We start from the raw sequence: 25,994 nt of genomic DNA on the forward strand, positions 1-25,994 counted from the left end.
TATCTGCTATAAATATACCTCAGCAGGATCATCATCAGGCCAGCTCGGTAGCCGGCAATTTATGAAGGTTATGGGAAAGAGTGTGAAGGGTGAAGCGCCTTATCGAGAGTGGCTTTCCTTTCTGACCCAGCCCTGCATCCTACTTGAATTAAAATGATCCCGGGAACAGTGCTCCTTTCCTTTGAGGATTAAGTCTTTTTAAATTGTCCCCCTAGGCTGTTATTCTTACTCCATGGTGCCATGACTTTGGGGATTTCTAAGAAACATCAAAATCACAGTGCTCAGTGATAAGTGAGAAGACACTGCTGTGTGAGAATTCTAACTAACCCCACATTATTATATGTGTTTATGGACAAACCATGCAAAGTATTTTTATTCTCCATTTTTATTACACACTTATTATGAATTTATTTATTTATTGCTCTGAATAAAATTACAGACTGACCCAAATGTCTTGCAAATATTATGGCTGTTATGCCCAAAGTTGAAATAAATGAAACATTTACCCTCTTTTGTACTGCAGAATAGTCTTTGTTTTTACAAGAAAATGTGTGCATTATACATACTATGTTTTGCATTTGATATATAAGACCCATTTTCTTTTCACATTCCCTTAAATGAATAAAAGCATTGTAATGAACTAAAAATGACACAAAACCAAAATGCCACCCAGGCTGCTCTCCCTGGTGATTTGTTCCTGGGAACATAGTTGAAGCCTGCTGGAGAGTGATTAACTGTTTCCCTTACAGGGTGTTCCTTCAATTCTTGTCCCAAAAGAGAAAGCCTCCAAAAGGGTCATTCTATTAATATGTACTACAATGTAAAGAGCCAAAGAACAAATTTTAATATTTCAAACAATTCTGGTGCATAAACGATCATCAGCACCTTCCCGTGTTCTCATGATAGTCCGCCCTGGAAAACTGTGTTCTTGGCTATGCAGTCGCTCCAGGGGAGAGGAACGAGAAGGAGAATAAAAAATGCAAATGAGAGAGTAGAGAGCAAATGACGGAAAATTGCTTCATTCAACTTCACCTGCCGCTCAGGCAACTCTCTCTGAGGAAGGCTCGCGGCTCAAAAGCATAGCCCATCACGTCTCCTCCCACCACATCACCACACTATCTAAACACTTGTTTTGCAAACCACCAGCCGCGGCTACAAGTAGAGACAAAACTAGAAGGCGAATGACTAGTTGCAGCCTGCTTCTGAAACCTATCAGATACTTCTTCAGACGTCTGTGCAGGAGGCAAAAATAAACAACACGTAAATGAAACGATGAAGGCGTCTAGAAATTTATCCTCTTTCCCCTCTTCTCTATGGACAACAGTAGCTTTTCCTCATTTCTTCCCATCACTTACCCAAACTTGCTACGAGGAGGGGAAACTTGACAAGGAATAAATGCATTAAGAAGGCAGAACGAATCAAAAGTTTAGAACCCGCACTATTGCCCCGTCGCCACGCAGAGAGAAGGGCAGGAAGCCTGACCTCGGTAGCCCGCACAGTGGTCCTGACAAAGACTGTTCCGAGCCTGAACAAATAAGATGCTAATTGCAGTCTGGCTCTGACGGAAAACAAAAACAAAAACACACAGAAAACAAAAGAACAACAAAAACCAACTATTGTCCCAGCCTCTAGCCAGAGACAAGTAGCCGCGGGAGGTGAGAGGTGGCCCCTCAGCTGCTGACTGGATCGAAGCTAAATCCCGGTGGTGACTGACAGCTCCCGCTGCGTCAAGTCCGCACTGAAAGGCCGAAAAAGAAGGACGGTCGAGTCCAGCGTTTACTTCCTACCCCTCCCGGTCGCCTTCTCGTCCTCCGCGCCCCCCCTTGCCTCTCCTCCTGGGGACTTTCTCCTAGAGTTGGTAGCCACCAGCCTCAGCGGTGGGAACTGAGGATGAGAAAACCTCCCAGACGAAGAAAAGACCGCTTTTCCGGACGTGCTCGGCTTTGGAGCAGCGGGGGCGCGGGCACGGCAGCGGCCCGGCAAAGCCCGCTCCCGCCCTCCTCGCTCCCGCGCCTGCTAGTCCTTGGGGAGGCGGGGGAAGGCCGAACTCCAGCCCCCCGCGGGGCAGCGCTCCGCCGGGGACGCGCGCACCCACGAGGACGCGCGTGCGGCGCGAGGGGGGGGGGGGTGTTGGTTGCCGGGGCGGCGGGTGCGCGCCGAGGAGCGCGCGGCCCCCATCGCGCGCGCAGCCCCAGGGAGAGCGAGCGCCGCGCGCCGGCGCGCACGCCCGACACACAGCTTTACTATATCGCGCCCTCGCGCGCCTCCCTCCTTGCCGGGCATTCACACAGCTTCTCGACGTCGCCAGCCCAGGATTTTTTTGCCTCAGCTCGTCAGCCGCGCTCGGTCTATCGGTACCTGGCAGGGAGGAGGGCCAGGGAGGAGGGCGCACCGAGCAGCCGGCTCCAGCTCCAGCCTCGCCACCGGCCGGGAGCACTCCTGTCAGCAGCCCGCCGCCCAGCCCGCAGCCTCAGCCGCCGCCGCCGGCGGCCACTTCTCAGCGCTTTTTTGGCTTCTTGGCCAATCCGTTTGTGGGGGGGAGGTGGGTTTGGGAAAACACATCTGCGCTCTTAATCCACTTCCATTTTTGTTATTTGTTTTTTGTTTTTTTATTTGTTGTTTCTGTCGAGACCCCCTTCTGGGGGCCTCTCCCCGGCTCTCCTTTGGAGGCTTCATTCACTTGGAGAAGGCGCAAGGCTCTGGCCACTGGGTACCCCCTTTTCTTATGTCCCCCCTCATTGCTTCTCGTATGCGTGCATTTTTTCCCCCAATAATAAATCCTGTTATTTGAAGCTGAGCCGGGGGAAAAATGGGCAACGGTGATTGGGACCGAAGGGGAGTCTCTCCGTCACTGTTGTTGGGACCTGTGCCTGTGTTGGTGTCTTAGACCAAAAGCCTCCCGGAGCTTTCGGAGTGGAAGGTAAGGAAGGGGGCTTCGGGGTCACCTCTGTCTTCTGGGGTCGCCCCGGAGAAGCTTGGAATCAGTTTTTGTGGGGAGGGAAGTCAAGGCTGTTGCTGGCGGATGGAGAGATTCTGAGCTTACTTAAACGCCGCAGTTGAAAAGTTAAGAGAAGTCTCTGGTTTTGAAGAGGTGAGCTGGGTGGGAAGGAATAGGGAGAGAGACCCAGAAAATCTAGCAACTCGTGCGTGATTGAGATAATTTTAGCGGTGGGGTGGGGGGTAGGTTAAAAGGAAGTTAGGATCCAGTAGGACTGGGTCTTCTAGTGGGGGAAAAAATCAGTGGAGTGATGGCGCCGTCTATGTTCGGCTAAACTAAAGTGTCACCCAGAAGATCAGTTTTGAAAATAGCTAAACTCAGTGCTGGTTTACCTCTCAGCAAGAGCCAAATAAATACAGCATTCTGGAGACCTCGGTGACCATCCCTTAGCCAACCCCTGGCCCGTTATTTTCCGTAGACAGACATACAGTTGTTTGAACAGGCCCTGCAGTGGGGGTGGGGGGGACAGTTCAATGATTCATATTTATTATTATTTGGAAGAAAATTCAAGACTTCCTCCACCAAGACTGATTAAAAATGAAGAGCTTTCTGTGAAGGGTGCCTGCTCAAGAGGGATGTGAAAGCAGCTCGTTCCCACTCTTTCTCATCACTGATAAGCACAGTATTGCAGACATGCATTGTCAAATAAATGGAAGCAGAAATATCGATTTTATAAGGAAAAGAACTACGACCTCCTTTTGAGTTCCTGATTATAAAATGAAGCCCCCTTTCATGGTTGGAATTCCTAATTTAGACACTTACTGTCACATTGGCTTTCAACGCCTACACTCTATCCTGAAGAACACTGCGCAGACCTGCATTGCCTGCGAAGTGCTACAGCACACACACACACACACACACACACACACACACACACGCTCTTACACACGCGGAGGAGACTGTTTCCAGTTTTTTCCTAAACACACATTTTGATCTCTAAAAGATCATTGCCTTTATTTTTCAACTGGAAAAGGCATTTCTCATTGTGCTGTGCGTTTGGAAGAGAAAACGCTGTTCTGGTAGTCCTGTCAGCTCCTGTGTTATTTTAGACTGCTGCTATATAGAAATTTACAGTTGGGGCTGTTTGGCCTCTGTCAAGACATACTATTTGAATAATGATCTATAAAATGCAGATATGTTCAGGGACTTTGGTCATTGGATTGGGAGTGCATGTGTTGGTGTGTTATGCAATGGCAAAGAAGGTTTTGTGCTTTGGCTCAAAGAGGACCAGACAGAGCAGGCATGGGAACTCTTTAACTGTCTAAATGTCTGTCTGAATAGCTCTTCTTATAGAACAGTGGAAAAGACTTCAGCCTAAAGCCTTTTAAAATTAACTTGACATCACTTTCATCAGTTCAGAGGCTGGGCAAAAAAAAAAAAGCACTGTCATTTATTCTGAGAAATAACTTTGTAAAGGTTAAAGCTGAAAAATATTCAAGTTATTTTGGGATAACAACTTACAGAGATAAATCTAATCGAGGATGCTTTGATAATGGATAAAAACAAACAAAAAAAGAAGAGCTCTGGAGCACTTGTTTGAAAGGCAGAAATCCAGTCATTGAGAGCAATAGGGGGAAAGCTACCAATTTTTATATCTATAATGTGTAAATCCCAATTCACAGGAGATAATGCTAGATAAGACAACCACAATTTAGAGAGAAAATTCAAAGACTGGAGGGAGCTCAGTGAGTGCAGTTCTGGGATCCCCCTCCGCACACACATCGCCTTTGGATACAGATACTAATACACTGATCCACTTTATGTATCCCAGGAGGGCATGCCATATGAAATGACTGCCTCAAATCTTGTCCTCAGTGGCGATGCTGAACATCAGGACTTTCCTGTGTCTGTCCATCTGTGCCCTTCCCAGACGCTGGCTTTACTGTCCTATGAGTCCCCACGAATGCCCATGTTTTTGCACGGGCATTTCTCATCAGTTCACATGGTGCTCCCTGCAAAGGCAAGTAGGGGCATTTGGGAGACAATGCTCCATCTGGAACCCATGATCGTTTGTGCCTTTAAAGCTGTGACTATAATTTATCGTGATTACTTTTCACATTAAAGAGTAAAGAAATGATGCCATGACAGCTGCTCCCGGATTATCAGATTAGATTCTGTGTGGTGGTGTTTACCGCAGGCGGAAGACGGAGGGAGAGGAAAAGGCTGGGGAACTTGAGACCAGTATCTCATCAATTAACATGTAGGTTACTCCAGGAAGCCAGTTGTCCCGCTTCACTTGGTAGATTGATAATGGATGTGCAGGAAACTCTGGTGGATGAATTAAGACATAACTATTAATAATCTATTAAATGTTATTTTTATATTGAAAGTGGAGAATCTGTTCATCGCCAGTAGCCACGTGAGGGCGCTGTTCGCACGGCAACTGGTAATTTCCCGGCGTTATAAAATAAAAATCACCTGCCCTTCTTTTAAAAAGGGCTTTTTACGGAAATCTTGAAAACAGCTGGCTGCAATATTGGATGGGTTTTGTTTTCTCAATGCCTGTGGTCTTCTGCTTGCTTTTCACTTCCGCTGCCATTTTTACAGGCCAAATGACATAGGATGAAGGCTGTTCGTAACCTGCTGATTTATATATTTTCCACCTATCTCCTGGTTATGTTTGGATTTAATGCTGCCCAAGACTTCTGGTGTTCAACTTTGGTGAAGGGAGTCATTTATGGATCCTATTCTGTAAGTGAAATGTTTCCCAAAAACTTTACAAACTGCACTTGGACGCTGGAAAATCCAGATCCAACCAAATATAGCATTTACCTGAAATTTTCCAAAAAAGACCTTAGCTGCTCTAACTTTTCCCTTCTGGCTTATCAGTTTGATCATTTTTCCCATGAAAAAATAAAGGATCTTTTGAGAAAGAACCATTCAATAATGCAACTCTGCAGTTCCAAGAATGCGTTTGTTTTTCTACAGTATGATAAAAATTTTATTCAGATACGTCGAGTATTTCCAACTGATTTTCCAGGATTACAGAAAAAGGGAGAAGAAGATCAGAAATCGTTTTTTGAGTTTTTGGTACTGAACAAGGTGAGCCCAAGCCAGTTTGGCTGCCATGTCTTATGCACTTGGTTGGAGAGTTGCTTAAAATCAGAAAATGGGAGAACAGAGTCTTGTGGAATCATGTACACAAAGTGCACCTGCCCTCAGCATTTGGGAGAGTGGGGAATTGATGACCAGTCGCTGGTTTTGTTGAATAACGTCGTGTTACCCCTGAATGAGCAGACGGAGGGCTGCCTGACTCAGGAGCTGCAAACTACTCAAGTCTGCAATCTGACCAGGGAGGCTAAAAGACCACCCAAAGAAGGTAAGTGCCCAGAGAAAGGGGGAAATGGGTGCTGGGGGTGGAGGGTGGGGAAAACTTTGCATAGAAGTAACCCTTGCTGAATCACTACTTCAGCCTAATTTATTCTGTCAGCTTTGAAGTAATTTGATTTGTGGTCTTCACTGTTGAAGGGTTCTGAAACTAGGTTTAGCCTTCATGACATTAGAGACAAGCGGAGGAGATGGGCAGCTCAGCAGAGTGCTCTGGAAGTCTGGGGAGAATGTTCAGGAGCAGAGAGATACAGAAATGAGCAGCCAGTTGTGTTAAGGGTTAATGAGGAAATATGTGCTTCTGTGCAGGCTAAGAATCCACACATGCTCCTAAGGGTAAATACATATACAAACTTCCTTCTGATCAAGTCCAGCAAATGTCCTCTTCCCTTCCTTTCACCTGTTCCTCACCCTCTCTCCTCTCCCTGTGACTTGAGGAAACACTCAACAGAAAGCCTCTGTGGACTCGGAGACTGCCTGTCTCTGAAGTCAAGAGGGACCATTTTCACCCAGGTCCTTGTTTTGTGGAAAGAATTTTGCACAATACATCCCTATGTGTGGTCTTTGGCCAGGCAAGAGAAACACACTGGAAGCCCCAGCTCCGTGGGTCTCCATCTCTGAAGTCTCCAGCAGAAAGGAGGAGGTGGTGGCAGTGAAGGCACAGACAGATTCTAAACCACCAAGTTGCTTCTTGCAAGTCGTTTCTCAATACTTCCTTGGTCCGTTGTTGATATGGTGATATGGAGAGAGAGAGAGAGAGAGAGAGAGAGAGAGAGAGAGAGAGAGAGAGAGGAATGAGCTAAGTGGTGGAAAACAAAAACAAAATAGTGCAACGGAAATGCAGAGGAAGAATCGCAAGTGTTCCTGTGGCTTGTAATGTTCACCCATCCTCAGTGGGGGAGCTAGCAGAAGCTTTAAGATTGTGGATTATTTTTTTAATAATGTAAGAAAGCATGGCATATCTTGAGAAAATGACTTTTGCTTGGAAGGTTAATGGCTATGCTCCATTCGTTAGAGGACAGAGCCAGTACATATTCTTTCTTGTCCCCCAGCCCTGCAACCAGTGAGTGTGTTGATTTCTTATGCAGGAAATGTTTTCTGATTGCCACAAAGATCCCAGTCTGTGGAAAGGGACAGCCAAGCTCCAGTCCCTCTTTCCTCTCCCTCCCCCAACAGAAGTTGTCTTTGTGGCCAATATAAAATTGACACGTTGTTGGAGAATTTTCTTTAATGGTAGCCAAGGCTTTGTAGGGAAGTGGAGCCAGCAAGGGGAAAGGGGAGGGGTAGAGAAGCCTCGACAGCTTGGTGCTGTTTCTCTGCTGGCTGCAATTTGGGGGATGGGAATTGTGGAAAAGCAAAGGCACAAGGCAGAAAAGCAAGTTAGAAAATGAGTGCAGGCTAATGGCAAGGAGAAAGGGCTGAAGCATTTTCAGATCTCCACAGGTCCGTGTCTCACTGACATCTGTGGCTGAAGAAAACAAAGTAGTTTTAAATTACAGGAGTTCTTTTCTCTAGTAAAAATAAAATCCCAGAGAAGCACTTACAACTGCAGGGATGGTATTTAACACCATTTAAAACTAATTAGTGTCCCCTAGAATAAGAACTACAGTACACACAGAAACTGGGATGCCACAAGCTCACTGAGAAAGCAGTGAGCATCAGAAACCGAGCTTTGTGTGTCTTCTTGGTGTTTAAATGGGAATTATAAATGCAGTTTTTCCGTTGTTCAAATTCGATCATCAACTTCAGCCCTGATCAGATTGAAAGCGGAGAATTTATCCAGGTCTGCAGCCTGTTCTCAAATGAAGGTGGCAAAAGAAAAGTTGGGAGCTCATTATGCATGGTTTTCAGGGCTGCTGCTGTTGGTCAGCATGGGATGTGGGCATTGCTGGGATGTGTAGAAGCCACAGTGCACATTTGATTTGCAGATGAGTGGGTTGGAGGCATTGTATCATAAAGCATGGGTAAAAGACTTATTTCATGTTGCTAATCAGCTGTAAAAATGAGAAGGAAATACTTGCAGAGGCAAATATGTGCTTATCTTGAAATTTTATAATGTGTATGACGCCAAAGTACCAAATTTATATAATAGGGGATTTTTTTAAAAGCTGTATCAATAAAAATTGCCCAACTATATTCTTTGTAGTCTAAATTTATGCTTTCTAATTGTCTGGGTGCCTGGAGTTAAAAATGTGAGGATAAGTAGTTCCCCTGATACATTGTAGTTGGTAATTTATAAATAATTCTTTAAAATATGTATGATAGCCTTCTTATTTCATCCAAAGAAGTTTTTTTTTTTGTTTAGGATGCATTGTAGAAAAAAAATATAAAAATTTAGACTCCTAATTTTTTACCATTTATGCAAAGTACATTAATTCTTAAATATTTTATGTAAGTGACATAAAATACTATGTTAGGAATGATTTATTCAATATTATTTCAAGTAAACCACATAACTGCAGCCAGAGGTTGAGGCTAATAATTACATACTGAACTGCTGCTCTTATTTAACTCAAGGGTTCTTCTAATTTTTAATATGAGGTTTTAAAAATTTCACCCACACATTGTTTGATGATCATGTTTTTTATGGAAGAAAATACTCATCTCTGCTGAAGGTCTTATGAGAATTAATACAGCATTATTCCCACCACAACTGTGGACTTGCAGTTCATTCATTGTATACCTAGTGACTACAGTCAGCCTTAGCAGGTCTACCTAGATTGTATCATACAAGTGGCACAGATTTGTCAGGGATTCTCCAAACAATAGACACAACTCCAGATGGTTTTGGCACAGTAGTGAGGTTCATGACCAAAGTATGACAATGGCTATTGTGATTATGCCCAATTTGGTTATGAGAATGGAGTTAGCACTGAGCAAAGAGTAGGCTCTCCACAGTGGATGTCTGCTGTAAGAAAGGATATTTTTTTTAAAAAAAATAAATATTATTCATCAAGGTGCAGAACTTATTACCCTTTCTTGTGATACCAACAATTGCAGACTACAACACCCAGCAAATTTCCTGCACTGGTGTTTCATTGAACATCTCATCTGAGTACACTCCAGAACATTCTAATTGAAAGTTGTATTTGACATAGTTGGAGGTGACATCTGCTCACAGAAAGTTAGCTATCAGTCACTCCTGCTTTTTTTTTTAAATGAGACTAATTTTAGAAAAGTGACTCTTTTTCAAAACAGTAATTTGACAGTTTAGACAGTATTTGGTTTCTAAGACCCTCTCTCTCTCTCTCTCTCTCTCTCTCTCTCTCTCTCTCTCTCTCTCTCACACACACACACACACACACACACACAACTTAACATTGGTATCCATTGGATTTTTGGATGGAATTCTGGGAAAAGACTGGCAACCATTCAGAAAACCATTTTCACGTTTTTAGTAATATGCTTTATTACAGAAGATGACTCTGAAGTATATAGTTAGGATAGACATTTTGGCATGAGATCGTATGTCAGTACTTTATTTAGAATGGCAATATTAAAACAGTTTGCACAGAAGAAGCCTACACCAGAATATCCAAGTCATATAAGAAGTCTTAAAGGAACCTTTGTGTGCTGCTGACATCAATGGCTCTGCTTATGTGAAGGGAAGCAGGATCCCTGTATAGATTCCAGGAAATCTGCACACACTCACCCATTTGTCTTTCTAGACTGGCTATGCTAATCCTGAATATTCCAGCTCCCAAGGGAAGAGTCACTGTGTGACTGGGTAAACTCTAGACTCTAACCCGTGTGTGTGTGTGTGTGTGTGTGTGTGTGTGTGTGTGTGTGTGTGTGTTTGCCCACATTTATAATTTTGAGGGATTTTTATCTCCAGTGCCTTTAATACTTCTCTTTTCTTATTTGCCTTTACATTACTTTTTCTCCTACTTTTCATCTTCCTTCTTATCCTCCTTGGATCATGAGTCTTTTGTGAATTATTGCTATCGCTGAACCTTCTTCAAAGAATATATAGCGCATCCATCTTTCCTTGAGGAAAAAGACCCTGAAGTTTGCCCCTTCTTTTGCTGAATCCCGCAGCACTTTGCAAATACTGTAGTTTTGTTCTAGCACTTAACTGTCTTGCTATGTGGTTCTTTTACCTATATTTTCTCCTTTGCCAGATTTTTAGTTGAGTAAAAAGACTGGAGTTTTGAAATTGTAGCCCAGTCTTAACATAATCTTTGTGTCTACCGGTTGAAATAAACATTAAGTAAACGAAAGAATAAAGTTCTGAAAAGGGAAGATGTTAATGTATTAATTGCAGTCAAAAATTACTGATGAATAATTTTGGAAAAGCAGTCACCTTTTACTTTCTCTTCTATGAGAAGATGAATACCATTTACAACCTTTCCAATTTCATTAATGCATTGCTGATGTCAGAGACGGATCTCTGAGGTCTTCTAAAAATGCTTTGAAAGAGCAAGTGGAATACCGCACTTAGTAGTATTATTTCACCATATTTGTTTGGACCTGTGAATGATAAGAATAGCTTGTTAAGTTTTACCATCTAGAAAATAGTGATAATAAAATTGGGACATTTCTCTGCGCATGTCTTCTACCCCTGGCACCACCGCTATAGTCATAGCATTTCCCAAACTTCCAAAAACAGTTTGAAGACAACACTTGAATAAAACAGAACGTTGATTTGTATTTTAACTCTAGATTAGGAACTATACATTTTGTAATAGCAGAATATTGCCAAACATGAAAAATGCTAGTCAAAAATTGCTGATTTCCCTGCTTTCAATTTTAGACATTTACCAATTTCGGAAGCGCTTCACATATGCAGTGTTTATGAAAGAAAATGCTTGCAATGTGGTTTTGGAAGCAACTGCTTTATAATATTGAGAGAGTTGGAAATTAAGTGAAGTGTGCCTGCATGTCATGCTTGCACACATAAGGCAAGTGGCTTGTGATTCAATAGGTCTTTGTGTCTGCTGCAGATAAATGTATTAAAATTATGTTTCTTCAAAAATTAAGGTAGGCGTTTTACTTCCCTGATACTTGAGCTCCACGCATCCTTTAATTCACTGCATTTCCCTTAAGGTATTATACTGTTAGTCATCTTTTGAGATTGTTATTTTGTGAAATACAGTTTCCTTTAGAATTAACCTGGTATATATTTCCTATAGAAGTCAACTGGCTCTTAAAGTAAAAATTAGTGTAATTAAAAAAATAAATTTTCCTGGGGTTTAAAGATAGCTCAGTCAGTAAAATATTTGCCACATAGGACCTGAATTAAATCCCAGAAACCGTAATAAAGCTAGGATTTTGGAGGTGTTATAAATCAAGAACTCGGGAAGTGGAGATCTAAGAATTTCTAGCCTTCTTGGTAAGATACATACCAATGAGCGATGCTGTATCAAAATAAATAAGTAAATAAAAAGATGGATAGCTGTCTTGATAACTATCACCTGATGTTGACCTCTGGCCTCCACATGAACATATACACATGTTCTTCCCCCAGTAATCATAATTCTCTCTCTCTCTATATATATATGTATATAAATATGTTTTTAAAAATAGCATGTGTTGGGCTTTCAGATTATGAATCCAAAAGATCATGAAACTATCTTTTGAGCTGTCCTTTGACACAAAAATGGTATCACTAATATATTTTAATTTCTTCTTACATTTGTAATACTTGGTAAATGCTATATTGAGTATAAAAATAAGTAGCGAGATTAATAATTTGATATTTTAGTTTCTATCAATATCCATGAAAAGTTCTCAGTTCAGTTTCCTAATGTAGTCACTTAATGTATTAGAGATTTATTTTCTTTATTTAAGATCTGATATACATTAAGATTCCTAGATGTGTCATTTCATTGAAGTGAAAGCAGTAGTTAGATGTACATGGAGTTGAGTTTGTAGAATGACTCAGGAACCTTTGACAAGTAAGTAAACTTGACTCTTTAATAAGCTGGGAATTACACCTGCGATAATGGAATTGTGTTCAATAAGATTGCTCCTATTGATACTTGGCACATTTGTCACGTTATGCTAGGATATTAACAAGCTTTATTAATTATTTTCTTCCCTCAAACTTCTCCTTTTGGTCGTTCAAAACAGTGTTGTTGTTTTCATTGAATTCCACATAGTGCAGAGATTTATGTTTGTTATAAAGTATTCTTCTAATGTGATTGACATATATTAATGCATTTTTATAATTGTGCGCAGTAATAAACATGATAATTGAGGTTCAACATAAAGGTAATAATAGCCAATGTGAAACTGAATCTTCCTATTGGTCCAGATGTTTTCATTGTTGACGCTGCCTTTTGTCTTTCAATTGTCCACAGAAAAGTCTGGACGACACTTTACTTTTTCTTCTTGGCAGGAGGATGGAGAATACAAACAAAGAAAAGAGACACCTGAGATGTTAGGCAGCCTGCAGCTGAGGCATCAGCTGCCATCTTGTTTTGTGTGTGTGTGTATGTGTGTGTGGGTGTAAAAGAAAATATCATTGTTTATAAACATTCTTTCCTTAATTTATTTATTGATGTGTACATATTTTTTTCAAGACCAGAAGTATACTATTTGGTTGTAATGTGTTGTGTGTGAAATTCTTTCTTTAGTGAATGTAACCCTGTAAGACAAAAACAGAAGCAAACAAACAAACCCGAACAAGCAAGGAACTCTGTTGGAATTTTTAAGAAATGTTTCTGTTATTTCTATGTAAATATGGTTGAAATTCTGAAGCAAAGCACAACTCAAATTAATGGTGTGAATTGCCATGTATCAAGTATAGTAGGGTAGTTACTCTCCTTTATGAAGAATGGTCCATCAACGTGTACAGCATGGAGTCTTTCAAACTTGCATTAGAAGGGAAATAATCTTTCATGGGGACACATTTTTTTATTAAGGTTTAAAAATCTGCCCATGTTAAAATTGGTCCTTATAGCTGCAGTGTTTTTGATTATCGAATAAAAGAGTTCTATTTTATATAACATCAGCATGGGATTATTATTTATCTGGTTGCTTATCCTACCTTTATATTTTTATTGTTATGCATCCATTTAAAAGATCCTCTTTTAATCACTGAGATTTTTGATATCACTTAAAAATCTTATTCTCTACATAAGGAATGGGTAATATTTTAGAATGTGATTTAATTATTTGAACTTGTCTGTGAATTTAATGAAGAACCATTCAACCTCATGAGTTTGTGTACATTTTGAATTATATGAATAAAAGCATCTTTAGATTTTTATACTGATGGAGGCATGACTAATACTTCAAATAGATCAACCCAGTGGTGGATGATTCATCTCAGCCTGGAAAGCTGTCCTTTGGATGTCTTTGCTTATAGGCAAACAAGCTATTTAAGTTAAATTGTTTCCAAGTATTTTAAACTCTGCTGCATTATACAAAATGAAGATTATATTTAGAGGTTTGCCTCACAAAGGAGTTCTCTCCAAATGCCAAAGGATTCACTTTCATATCTGTTTTAAATCACTTAGAAGAAAAGGATGGCTTGGTTGGCATTTCTTTCACTGGAGTATGACAATAGGTATCGAGCCCCCAGCTTCTTACATATTCAGATATTGTTCAGAAAATAAAGTGGATTATTTTGGTGTTCGTTTGAAGATTTTGAAATCTTTCTAAAGTAAAATTATAAAATGTTTTCTCAATAGTTCTGTTGATGGCTCCATTTATGTTGTGATCCAAGAGTTCAATCTTATCAGAGAATAACCCACCTTCCTAGTTATTAAAGACTGCTCATTTATCTTCAGTTAGTAAAGAAAGTTCTCCAAATAGCATGCACATAGAAAATATAACATTTAAAACCAGTGGAACAAATAGGAGTCTTTTCTTAGGACATAAGTGTTACCATTACCCTCCCCTCCCCCCCGCAACTTAGCACAAACTAGAGTCATCTGGAAAGAGGAAAGCACAACCGAGGAAATGTCTCCATCAGGTTGGCCAGTGTGGGCAGGTCTGTGGGTGGCATTTTCTTGGTTAATGATTTATATGTGAGGGCCCAGCCCATTGTGATGTTGCTACCACTGGACAGGTGGCCCTAGGTATGGAAGAAGAAAAGCTGAACAAGTCATAGGCAGCAAGCCCTTAAGAAATGTTCCTTATGGTGGTATGTCCCAGATTCCTGCTCAGGTCCTACCTTGACTTTCTTCAGGGATGAACTATTACCTGGAAGCGTGAGAAGAAATGTGCCCTTTCCTCCTCAAAGTTCCTTCTTCACAGTGTTTTATCACGGCAATATGAAAGAGAAACAGAACACTGTCATTTAGTTTTGTCTTTGAAATTACCTTATAAAACAGGAGGTAAACAGTGTTTGCATTATGAGAAAGGAAAGAACTGACTTGGTGACCTACTTCTAAGATAGAATATTTCCAGACTTCTTCTTAGATTGCAAGTTTCATTGGGAAGTGAAAATTGTTTGAAAAAAAATATAACCAACTTGTGCATAGAAATGACCTTAGAGTTCCAATGGGGCTGGATCACAATGTTTTAAATACATGTAGACATCAATAACAAAACAAAGAAAATTCGGACTCCAGCAGAGAAAAAGCTACAGGGGTGAAAAACCTTTTGAAAATTATTGTGAGTAAATGATAAAAGTGTCACAGAAAAGTTTACCCTTCTGAAATATTTCTCCTGATGATCCTTTTAAGGTGAATTTTTGCAAATAAACTGATAAACTTTGGGTGGGTAAAAATATTAATTTCTATACTTGCATGTCCATAACATAATACTTTAATTTGCATTACCCATTGGGAAGTTTAAATGCTGTTTGTAAAAAAAAAGAGTAAGGTGCATTAACATTTTATGTGTTAAAAGAATAGGGCCAATCCTCCCAATGAAAAAGCATGGCTTGTCGAGCTTTTCTGCAGGCATTGCTTATTTGGGCACTGGCAGTGTGAGGTGCAGCCTACTTAGACCAATATTGTGTGGTCTAAATATCAAACAAACACAACCATAATATAACTGAAAGGTACGAAATGTGTAGTAATTGGTAGTCTTAGTGGTTTCTCACAGTTGTGGAAACACTTGAATCTAAGTTTTGTATTTTCAAAATTAAAAGACTCTTTCACCATTGCCTGATTGAGAAAACCTTCACTTGAAAATATGCAATAGGAAGATTGCTTCAGTTGACCATAATCATTGTCAGAATATGCATCCAGTAACGTCTCTATAACGTGAAAGAGCCTGGTCCTGAAGGACCATTTGACATCCAGTCAGGAAATGAACAGAATAAACCTTCTGATAAGACTGCTGTTCATAATTCAGTGGTTTCATCCATTAGATTGCAGTTCTCTTCCCAAAGCAGATTCTTTATTAACCAATGGCATTCACAGCATACAGAGGGAAATTCCACCTCACTCTCCTCTTGAAGCTGGATAGTCACTGTCTCCTTCTTGGTTCAACTTGTTGCTAGTTATGGCTTTGTCATTGTCTGGCACAATCCTTGTCTTCCTTGATTCTCAAATTAACAGAGGGCAGGTGGTTGCTTCCTGCAGTTCTCCTAAACAGAAGGGGTATATACATAGCTATAAGTTATAAGTGGTTCCTTAGAGCCACTGAGGCTGATGGGAAACCCATGCTGAATTTTCATTTTTCCCTTCAATGTGCAAAAGGATTAATAAAATAATTAACCTTTTCTTTGGCACATTGATCATCCAGAGTGCATAGAGAAGTTGTAAATGTCTTCTAACTGCTGCTTTTTTTGAAAGTACAACTGTATAGTAACAATATGATTATTATTTTAACCTCGACATCTTGTATATATTCTTCTTAATCACTGCCCTTATCTTATGTTCTCTAAAATCTTTCTATATTCATCATCCAGTTTGTTGATTTTCTAGCTGACTATTATAGACATTTAAACATGAGCACTATTTTGTGTGTTTCTGTGGAAATGATGTGTGTGTACATATGAGAGAGGGCACAGCACGCTGTGGTGCATGTGTGGAGGTCAGGGGACAGCTTTCAGGGATTAGTATCCTTCTGCTGGTAATCGGGGTTAGAATGTAGGTAGTTATGCCTGTGCAGCCACAACCTTTTCCTGCTGACCACCTCACCTCAGCCATTAATTCTTTTTCATATGTGAAAAGGGACCTGAAAAGGAAAATAATTGTCTTTGTTTTTCTAAGTTTACCCATACAATTTTATGAGATTTTGTGAACTAGAATATACCAGATATTGGGAAAATATCTTTAAGTTGCCTACTCAAAATAATGGTGATATGGAAAGGAGGGCACCTTGGGAGGGACAAATCTGTTTACTTTATGTAATCTTTCCCTATTAATCTGGCAAGCTTTCAAAAACCTGCTAGCGCCCCACAGACTGAGGGATTTCAGTTTACTTTGGCTCTCCGGAGAGGTCAGCTTTCCTACAGATCCGTCAGCCTGTGGTCAGCCACTTTTGGCTGTCCTCAGTTTTTTGTAATTTCAAAGCCAATGGTTTAAGTAATGAAAAATGCCTAAGAAATGAATACAGTACAGTGTCCCTTTATTTTTTAATAATCTTTTATTTCAAGTATGTAATAAAATAGCTAGGGAGCAGCTTTTAAAACTGTAGCTTATGGTGTGTTAAAAATCTACTCACCTAAAATATGTGACTTTTTTTAATCCCTTTGTGGTTTTCTTGGAATTTTTTAATGACCATATGTTGGTGTTGAATTTCTTGTAAAGGGCATAAATGAATTCTAGGCATAATAAATAGTGCATGTGGTGGCCTCTGGTCTCCGTCATGAGACCACAGAAACCACAAAAACTGAGCAATGATATTATAGAGTAGGAGTTGATTCCGTAAGTGACTAAACTGATGAAGGCATGAGAAAGAAGGCAGATTTTTTGCAAGCATGCTCATCTTTACTCCTTAGCATTGGTAACATTAATTTTCTTTAAAGAAAAGTCGACACCTAAAATATTAAAGAAACAACCAAAAGAAGTTGTTAGTTTAAGCAGTTAGGAGGGCCTAGAGTCTTGCTCATCATCCCCTCCCATCTCCCTGTACTGATCACAGAAGCAAATGCATTTGAAAAGCTGCTGCAGCATCTTAGCCTGCTTATGAGAATTTGGGAAGGCTAGTACTATGTATTTCCTTCTGTAAAACTGTTTCCAATGTTGAATTGCCAAGAAAATGCAAGAACCACATTTTTTTTATTATGCTCAAGATAGGATAGAATCCATAATATTTGTCAAGGATCCTATGACCCACAAATCTGCTCTTAGCTCCCCTCCATATATGTGAGGATTATATATAATGTGTAGCTCCCCACACAATGTGTTACTCAGTTTTGTATGAGACTAGCATCTAGACTTGTGCCATCCTGCATCCCCTACTATATATCAGATGATGTTTAGACCCGCTGGAGAGTATGCCACCAACGTTCTGCCACCTAACCACCAAGTGCCATCTAGCCCAATTGGCCTTTATTGTCTGCTAGCAAGCCGCAGTCCACCAAGACATCTCAAGGTTTGCTTGTCCAAGCATTATGGGATAGAATCCATGGTAGGTTTATGTCAAAGGTGAGGTCACCTTTTACTGCTTCACTTTAGTCAAAGAAATCACCTCTCATCACCTACTTCTTGTATTTACCGTGTGACATTGCCTATAGAGCAGTGATTCCCAATTCATGGGTCGCAACCCTGTGGGCAACTGTCTATCCAGAGCTATTTACATTATGATTTATAATAGTAGTGAAATTATGGTTATGAAGTATCAGCAAAAATAATGTTGTGGTTGGGGTCACCATAACACAAGGAACTGTATTAAAATGTCACAGTAAAGCAGGTTGAGAGCCCCTGCTTTAGCATATGGATCCTGACAGTCTGGATTTGACGTAGGACACCCTGGCTCTCCATTTTTCTAGTTCTCTAGACTTTAGGCCTCTCCCCAGTTGACTTCCATCCATAAGCCCATCTGAAAACTTGCATTAATGTAACCATGTCTCTTGTTCACATATGAGTCTTCTGTGATAAGCTCATCTCAGACACATTTAACTCTCAGATTTAACTCTACTATTTATTATTATTGTTTGTGCATGCACAACCTCAATATGTGGGTGCACAAATATGTGTAAGGTATGCATGTGTAGGCCAGAGGTTGATCTAGGTATCTTCCTCAATTGCTCTTCCCCTTGTATATTGAAGGAATGTCTCTTGTTGCTCTGTTTGTGAGCTCACTAATTTGCATCGACTATTCTGTCATCTTACTCCAGGGAATCCCTGTTTCTGCCTGCAGAGGACTAGGATTGCAGGCACCGTCTGCTGTTCATGTCTGGCATGTACATCACTTCTAGGACGGGAACTCTGAGCTTCATGCTAAGTGTCAAGGATTTGATCAGATGATCTGTCTCCTCACCCATCAATAGTTTATTTAAAATCTATAATTATAAATAGATTACATTGTGGTAGGTACATTCTGATCTTTTCTATTATTTGAATAAAGTTTTAGTTAGTTGTAAATTATCAGTCCATCTGATATTTTTAGTTCTCTGATTACTCACAATGCATATCTCTGATTGAAGATATATTATTAAAGCAAAACCAAGAATGTTATTAATATTGGAATTCCATTGATATAAATGGATGATTGGGGTATCATTATTGTTCTCCTCCTCCCAATAACTCCAGGCATGGGCTGTTTGGGCATGTCATCGGAATCGCATTCATTTATCACTGTTTTTAAGTGGGATTATTTGAATAGCTCTAGCCAATCACTTGTGAGCAAAGGTAACACCACTAATTTCTTTGCTAGATTAAGGCTATGAAGTCTCTTATTTCTGGCATGTAAACTTGCATGTAGTGAAGGGGCTTTCATATCAGCCCAGGCTATTAGTGGGTAAGAAGAGACCTAACTTAGAACCTTGATCAATATGTGATGGCCAAGAAGCATGAGAAGATTGATTTTTGTGGCTTAGTATACAGGGTCTTCATGGAGCTTCAGTTTAACCTGCCCATTCTGATTCAGGTAAGAGCCAGCTGGAAAGGACTGTGCAATAATCATGGTGATTGTTCTCAATGGTGCTTTGACTTATTGTTGATGTGCTAAATAATTCCTGGTAGTTGTGTGATGACTATGATCTTGTACTGTATTTGAGGGGAAGGAATTCACTCCCACATGTATAATATTGTACTCTATTGTGCAGCTTTTATTTTGAAAGTTACTTGAGGTTTTCTGAGTCTTAGGAGTGAAATAAACAGAAGATATTGTTATCATCAGATGAGCCGTTATTGCTGCCTATGCAAGTAAAAACCAGTTATTCTAGGCTTGTAGTTTCAGGTGAACCTTGTCCTGTTCCCCGAACCTTTTCCTTTCTGCAGCTCTCATTTCCTCTACTGTGTTTTTTTCCTTCCTCTCTTTGCTCATTCTCATTTCTTTCCCTCTTTGTTTCCTCATTTTTCAATGAACACACAGTGTAGGACTTACAGATGTTGGTCCATCGATTAACCATTGTGGTAATTTACACAGAATCTTTTATTAATAAATGTTGATGGTTTTTGTAAACAAATATTTTCATAGAGGTTCCCAGGGAGTTTGTAATCACTTAGTAAGCACTGCTTCATTAATCTTAGCAATTTTCTTGTGAGGTTAATTATGTAGCGTTAATTAACCTCCCCTTTGAGTAGGTGGGGTTTTGTCAGGGACATATTCTTACCTCCTCTGAGAAGTGGGAGGGCAGGGGGAGGCTGGGGTGAACTTTAAACAAGCCTCTGGGTTGCTTACTAGGGAGGGAACAGCTCTCACTGTTCCTGGAGTGCTGTCAAACTCTCTTCTAAGGAAGTCCAGTGCTTCCTTTTCCTGGGTTTCAGATTCTCAAAACGTTTGGGTTATGCTATGCTCATTAATTATAAGAGGATCTAACAGGAGCTCACCAAGTCCAGCTGGACTGGGACTGAAAAAGCATGGGATAAAACCGGACTCTCTGAACATGGCGGACAATGAGGGCTGATGAGAAGCCAAGAACAATAGCACTGGGTTTTGATCCTAATGCATGTACTGGCTTTGTGGGAGCCTAGCCTGTTTGGATGCTCACCTTCCTAGACCTGGATGGAGGAGGGAGGACCTTGGACTTCCCACAGGGCAAGGAGCCCTGACTGCTCTTTCAACTGGAAAGGGAGGGGAAGGGGACTGGGGGTTGGGGAGTGGGGGAGGGGAGGGCAAAGGGAGGCAGGGAGGAGGCGGAAATTTTTAATAAAAAAAAAGAAAAAAAATAGAGGATCACTCTAGAGGTCAGAGGAGAGTATATAATCCATTGGACAACTGAGGAATTAAAAAAAAAAAGCAAATACATTCTACTTTCCCCCTTTCTGTTTGCTGAAGAAAATCCAGGAATGGAGCTAATTGCTACAATTTTGACGTGTGAGTGTGGCATGTAACACACACGTTTGCATATATAACTATGTAACATTCAATGATTAAGGCATTATACACATTTGTAGAGTAAGAAAAGCTCAATGTTTTCCAGTAGTTTGAGAATATCCTCTGTGAAATTGTACTTACTGACTTTTACTATAGTCTCCATTGGAGCATCGTGAAGCTACCAGCACACTGCCAGAAATGAAGCTAAAATTTAAAGTAGAAGGCTTAAAATTTTTGAAAATTCCAATAAAGTGAATAAACAATTAGTCTATGGATCTCCGTGATGATCAGAAATGATAGATTTGAGTATGTACTTAAAAATAATCCATTTGTTAAGTAGTTTCCTAAAATCTAAAGACCATTCTTTGTTTGCAATCACAGCAACCTACATGAGTAGTTCAGAAGAAGTCTCATACTATGTATGGAAAATTAGAGATTATCCAATTCCCTTTAACTATTGACTGTTCTGCAGGAAAATTTTATCTTCTAGAGACTGCAAATTCCACATCTTTACTTTCAGTTTTGCACTGCAGATCTTTCTTACCAACATGGGTTTTATTGGTAGAGCAAAATTTCTACAAGAGACATTTCATAGTGTTCAACGTCAAATTGCCCGGAATCAACTCCTGCTTCATCGTTTCTGGCCCTGTGCACTTCAGAATATTTCACATCTCTCTAAATTTCTGGGTGTCTTACTCTCGGTATTCACAGCAGGTAATTTTAGCGTAGAATTCGGGAGATTGAGCAAGGCAGTGCTGGATGCTTGACCATGTCCACATGGGAGTTTCTCAATGCCGGAACAATGCACTACAGGCTCAGTAAATGTTATCATTTGGTGATCCCAAAGCACTTTACTGGGCTAGAGATTTTGCTACACCAAATGAAATTTTGATCCCTAATAAAAAGTAATCCATTTATTTAACAGACCCAAGAGAATTTAAAGTGTTTCCTGGGGTGTTCAGTGTATGGTAATGTGTAGCCTGTATTCTTTATTTCCTCTGCAGCTGAGAAAACACTGAGTTATGTCGACATACCTGTTTTTCATTACTCCTCCTTTTAAAGACAAGCCATTCTCTTTATAGTGTCACTATTATTCTACTTTTAAAATGAATTAGTCAGTGATGTGTAATTAAATTACATTTGGCCATGAAAGCAACTTTATCTTCTGAGTACTTTTTCAGTAAGGGTGTCTGTCCAACTAGAATAGGCCACTCTGATAGTGTTTGATCTTAGTGGATTACCATTTTATTGGTTTGATCAAGTTAGAATCTCAGGACTCCTACATGTCCTAACATGAAGCCAACTGTCACTTCTGTCTCTGCGTTCCATCAATCTTGCTCTTTCTGAAGCGTCAATTTCCCTTGAAACATGTCTTATTTCTGCCTCTTCCTTAAAATTTGTTCCTAGACTTAATTAAGAAAGATAGTAATAAAATGTACCTGTGCATTTGATTTCCCAAGTGATCAACTTGTTTGCTTTCTATATAAAAACAAAACAAAACAAAAACTTAAATTTTGTATGATGTCAGAAGCACGCCAGCCAGAAACACATTTCCAGCTTCTTAATTCTCCTGGTTAGAAGCTGCGAATGAGGTCACACCTGTGACAGGATTGTAAGATAAGGAGACCATAATGCCCATAAAAGTAATTTTTGAAATTTAAATCAGTATCCAAAAATGTTGGTATGATTGTCAACATTGCCGACATAAACCTGTGTATTTAATTTCATATCTTTGGTTCACTGGTGTTCAGATTTTTAATACAATGGCTCTGCATTTTGATAATAAACATAAGTTTTTTATGTTTATTATCAAGTTTTCAATCTACTTGAGCCCCTTCAAAGATTTATGTGTTGTTAGGACAGTTTAGTTTCTTTATATCAATGTCAGGGGGTAAGAATTTTGACTTTAGATGGAAACATTTATGTGTGTGATTTCATCTTTCACTGGCTCTGTCTCTGGAAACCAGGGCAGCATGCTTCATGTTATTGCTGACTTTCTGTCCTTTCAAAACAGGGTCACATCTATGGACTTGCTTTTTCTTTTTGTTTTTAATGTAGTCTGTACAAGAAATAAACACAGTTAATGCATAGGTATTCAGGAGCAGCCAATTCTCCTAATATATTTTTTTAAGCAATGTGAAACTTAAGATTTCGGCTTCTCCCAGTGAGTGTTGCATGATGGCTTTGCTTTCTCATCTGTAGACAAAGATCAGAAAGTCATTTCATAACGAGCTTCCACTCTTACATCAACCAGACAAGTAGCTTAGAAATAAACATGTCTTCTCTTTCTTCTGGATTCCACACAAAACCGAGAGTACGGATTAGAGGACATTGATGACTCATCAAATTTTGTCTTTAGGAGTATAAAATGTGATGTTACAGAGATACATTGTCTAGAAGGCAAAGACTACATAATAAACACTCATCTCCGTGCCATATGAAGCAATTAAAATTATATGTGCCATTATTTAAGGAATGCCAATTATAGTCCAAACTTTATGTTTTGTGGATTTATGATTTAGAAATTAATCCTTAAAAGAGTATATATAAGAATCTGTTCTCTAAAGGACAAAAATGGAAGTATTTTAGAGAACTAATTTAATCTACTCACTCTACTCTTCTGGTTGGCTCACTTAATAAATTTAATAGGTAAACAGAACATCTGCCTAACTCTTCCTACCTTTGGAATGCTCAAGTTTTTAAAGAGTTTTAACAAACCTAATCACATCATAAACACCTTTTTTGAAGCTTGTAGTTTAATGTTTTTGAACACAAGTTGCAATATTAATAGGTGTATTTATATTCACAGTTTTTGAAAGACAAAATTGAAATGAACTATTCTGTTTTTTCTCAACCTACTGAAATCAAGTAATATCAACTTAGCATTTATTTTGGCTAAATAGATAGAAATTGGCGATACAGCTGACCTTTCCTGCAATAAATGTTTCTGTTTACCAGGCAGCAGTTGAGCAGTGGTTAGCACAGTAAATCTGTTAAGAGAAATTTCTTACTTGGGCCGGCTGTTGTTGACTGAGTTTTCTGTCCTGCCCAGTTCCTGCAGTCGTTAAGTCCCAAAGAAATAACACAGAGGTCTACATTAATCATAAACTGATTGGCCCATTAGCTCAGGCTTCTTATTAACCCTTATAACTTGCATTAGCCTATTACTCTTGTCTATCTATGCTAGCCACATGGCTTGGTTCCTTTTTTCAGTGAGGCAATCACATCTTGCTTCTTCTGTGTTGTGGGCTCACAACTGCAGAAAGAGCTTCCTTCTTCCCAAAATACTCCTGTTCTACTTGACCCACCTCTACTTCCTGTCTGGTTGTCCTGCCTAATCTTCCTGCCTGGCTACTGGACAATCAGCATTTATTTAAAACATAATTGACAGAATATAGACAATTGTCCTGCACTATGATGTTGTAAAGGCAATCTAAATGGAACAAAAGCCTAAGCCTGTTTACTTATACATTTTGCAACGTGTCAATGAATTCTTTCCTATGTCTGAGGCCCATGAGATATAATTATTGAGTTAACTTTTACTGTCCACATATGAAAACTGTGACACAGAGAGGGGGCAAAAGTGAATTCAAATATATGTTCTTAGTCCACCATTCTGTTGAGATAAATCCAATCTAGTACTAAGCCCCTGAAATTCTTTGTTGCTATGGGATGTTCAAAAGTGCAAGGAACTTTTATTCTAAGCCTTCTTGAGCGGCTTTGGCTGTCTAATACTTCTTCCAATATTTTTTTTCTTTTCTAATGTGTAGGTTATATTCCTCCTTAGTAATAAGGGTGAAAGTGATTAAATTTTGACCTGCTATTAGCATTTAGAGCTCATGAATAAGTTTTAGCCACTTATATGAATTTTAAAGACTTTATGTTTTTAATTAATGTAAATATCCACTCAGGTATAAATGCAGTCTATTTTTAATATTCTGTTCTAGAAAAACATGAATGTTTTATGTTACAGGAGCAAAGACTTTGCCGTTTAATTGCTTTGAACTTCTCTTAGCACCACATTAACACAACTAGGTGCTTAATCTGTTCTATAATTATAATTATGGAAGATCAAAATAAAATAGAATTACAATTACCTCTTGTATAAAGTAATGATTTTAAGTTGTTAATATGTCATTTATAGTCGACAAAGATATAGTTAAATTCAGCATCTTGTAATGGCAAAAGAAACAGGATATCTATAAAAAGAAACAGAGGTAAAAAGTTCATTCCTTAGCTGAGGGAATAGTTTATTTGATTTTTCTCTTTTAAATAATTTGTTAAGTTCCTTTTAAATTTCTCAGCTTTTGTTTGGCTGCGTGCTGAAATTGAATACTATCTTTTTGGATAGAAGAAGATAATTTTGGGTCATTCTTTATATCAATTTAGGAATGGTCTTAATTATAATAGCACTCAATTATTGGAAACGAATATGATCCAAGCTTTCTACCTTACGGCAATGATTCAGTGTGCTAGGGATATAAACGTTCAAGAGAAAGCAATCAAAATGAAGTTATTTTTCTTTATAGAAAGACAGCTATTTATTTGATTTTAAGATTTTAGAGGCCATTTGTAGATCTGTGTCAGGCAAAAACTAAAATTATTATTTGAAAAGTACATCAGAAAAAGTTTATCTTTTCACTTCATTAATTTTATGTCTTTGAATATATTTTCTATTTACATATGCTAAACACCATATTCTCCCAGAAGTGAAACTTATTTTGGTTGTAATTAAAATTTAATGTACTTTGTATTTTATCTGCATTAAAACACAACCACATATCTATGATAATATTTATTTGTGTATTTCATCATCAAAAACAATTATATTTAAATAAAATGAGAATTCTTATATTGTGCTAATTATATATAAATTTTTTAGGGGAATGATTAAAAATATTTCAACATTTGCAGAATTTAACGGATTAAGAAGAATTTAGAAAACTATTCCAAAGCAATTTGCTTGTTTTGAACATCTGGTTAACAGCTGGAGTAATGAAAGTCAACACAGCAATAACCATCTCTTACACTGATCCCTCACGCACACACAAGCTCTAGGAAGGATTAAATACTATTAAGTCTTGCTTTCTCTTTCCCAAGAGATTTCTTCCACTAAAGAAACGATTTTAGAATTCTTAAGCACATCAGCTAAAATATATGGGGATTATGAATAGTACTGATTAACCTCAGATTTCAGTCTGATATAAGTTCCAGGGAGAATACTGTCGTGGACAGGTGACATTGACATACTATATAATTATGACATACATACATAAGCTATCTCGGTAATTCAGTGAACACACTTAATGCCCAAATAATATTGTATCAATAATTCCCT

General features: G+C 39.1%; 1 protein-coding gene across 2 annotated transcripts in view; it reads left to right on the forward strand.

The window, feature by feature from the left end:
- Positions 1-2,229: 2,229 nt before the first annotated feature.
- Adgrb3 (adhesion G protein-coupled receptor B3) overlaps positions 2,230-25,994 on the forward strand; it is a 729,546-nt gene continuing 705,781 nt past the window's right edge. The window contains exons 1-2 of one of the 2 annotated variants that reach the window (XM_041655382.1): positions 2,230-2,920; positions 5,546-6,317. In XM_041655382.1, coding sequence (XP_041511316.1) covers positions 5,561-6,317 — 757 coding nt within the window. In that variant the 5' untranslated portion in view covers positions 2,230-2,920; positions 5,546-5,560. The remainder of the gene's footprint in view (positions 2,921-5,545; positions 6,318-25,994) is intronic. The other variant, XM_041655381.1, reaches the window with a different exon arrangement.

Source organism: Microtus oregoni, unplaced genomic scaffold (genome assembly GCF_018167655.1).
Source record: "Microtus oregoni isolate MIOR12 unplaced genomic scaffold, Mior012 000007F_ref0000211, whole genome shotgun sequence".
Classification (NCBI taxonomy): Eukaryota; Metazoa; Chordata; class Mammalia; order Rodentia; family Cricetidae; genus Microtus; species Microtus oregoni.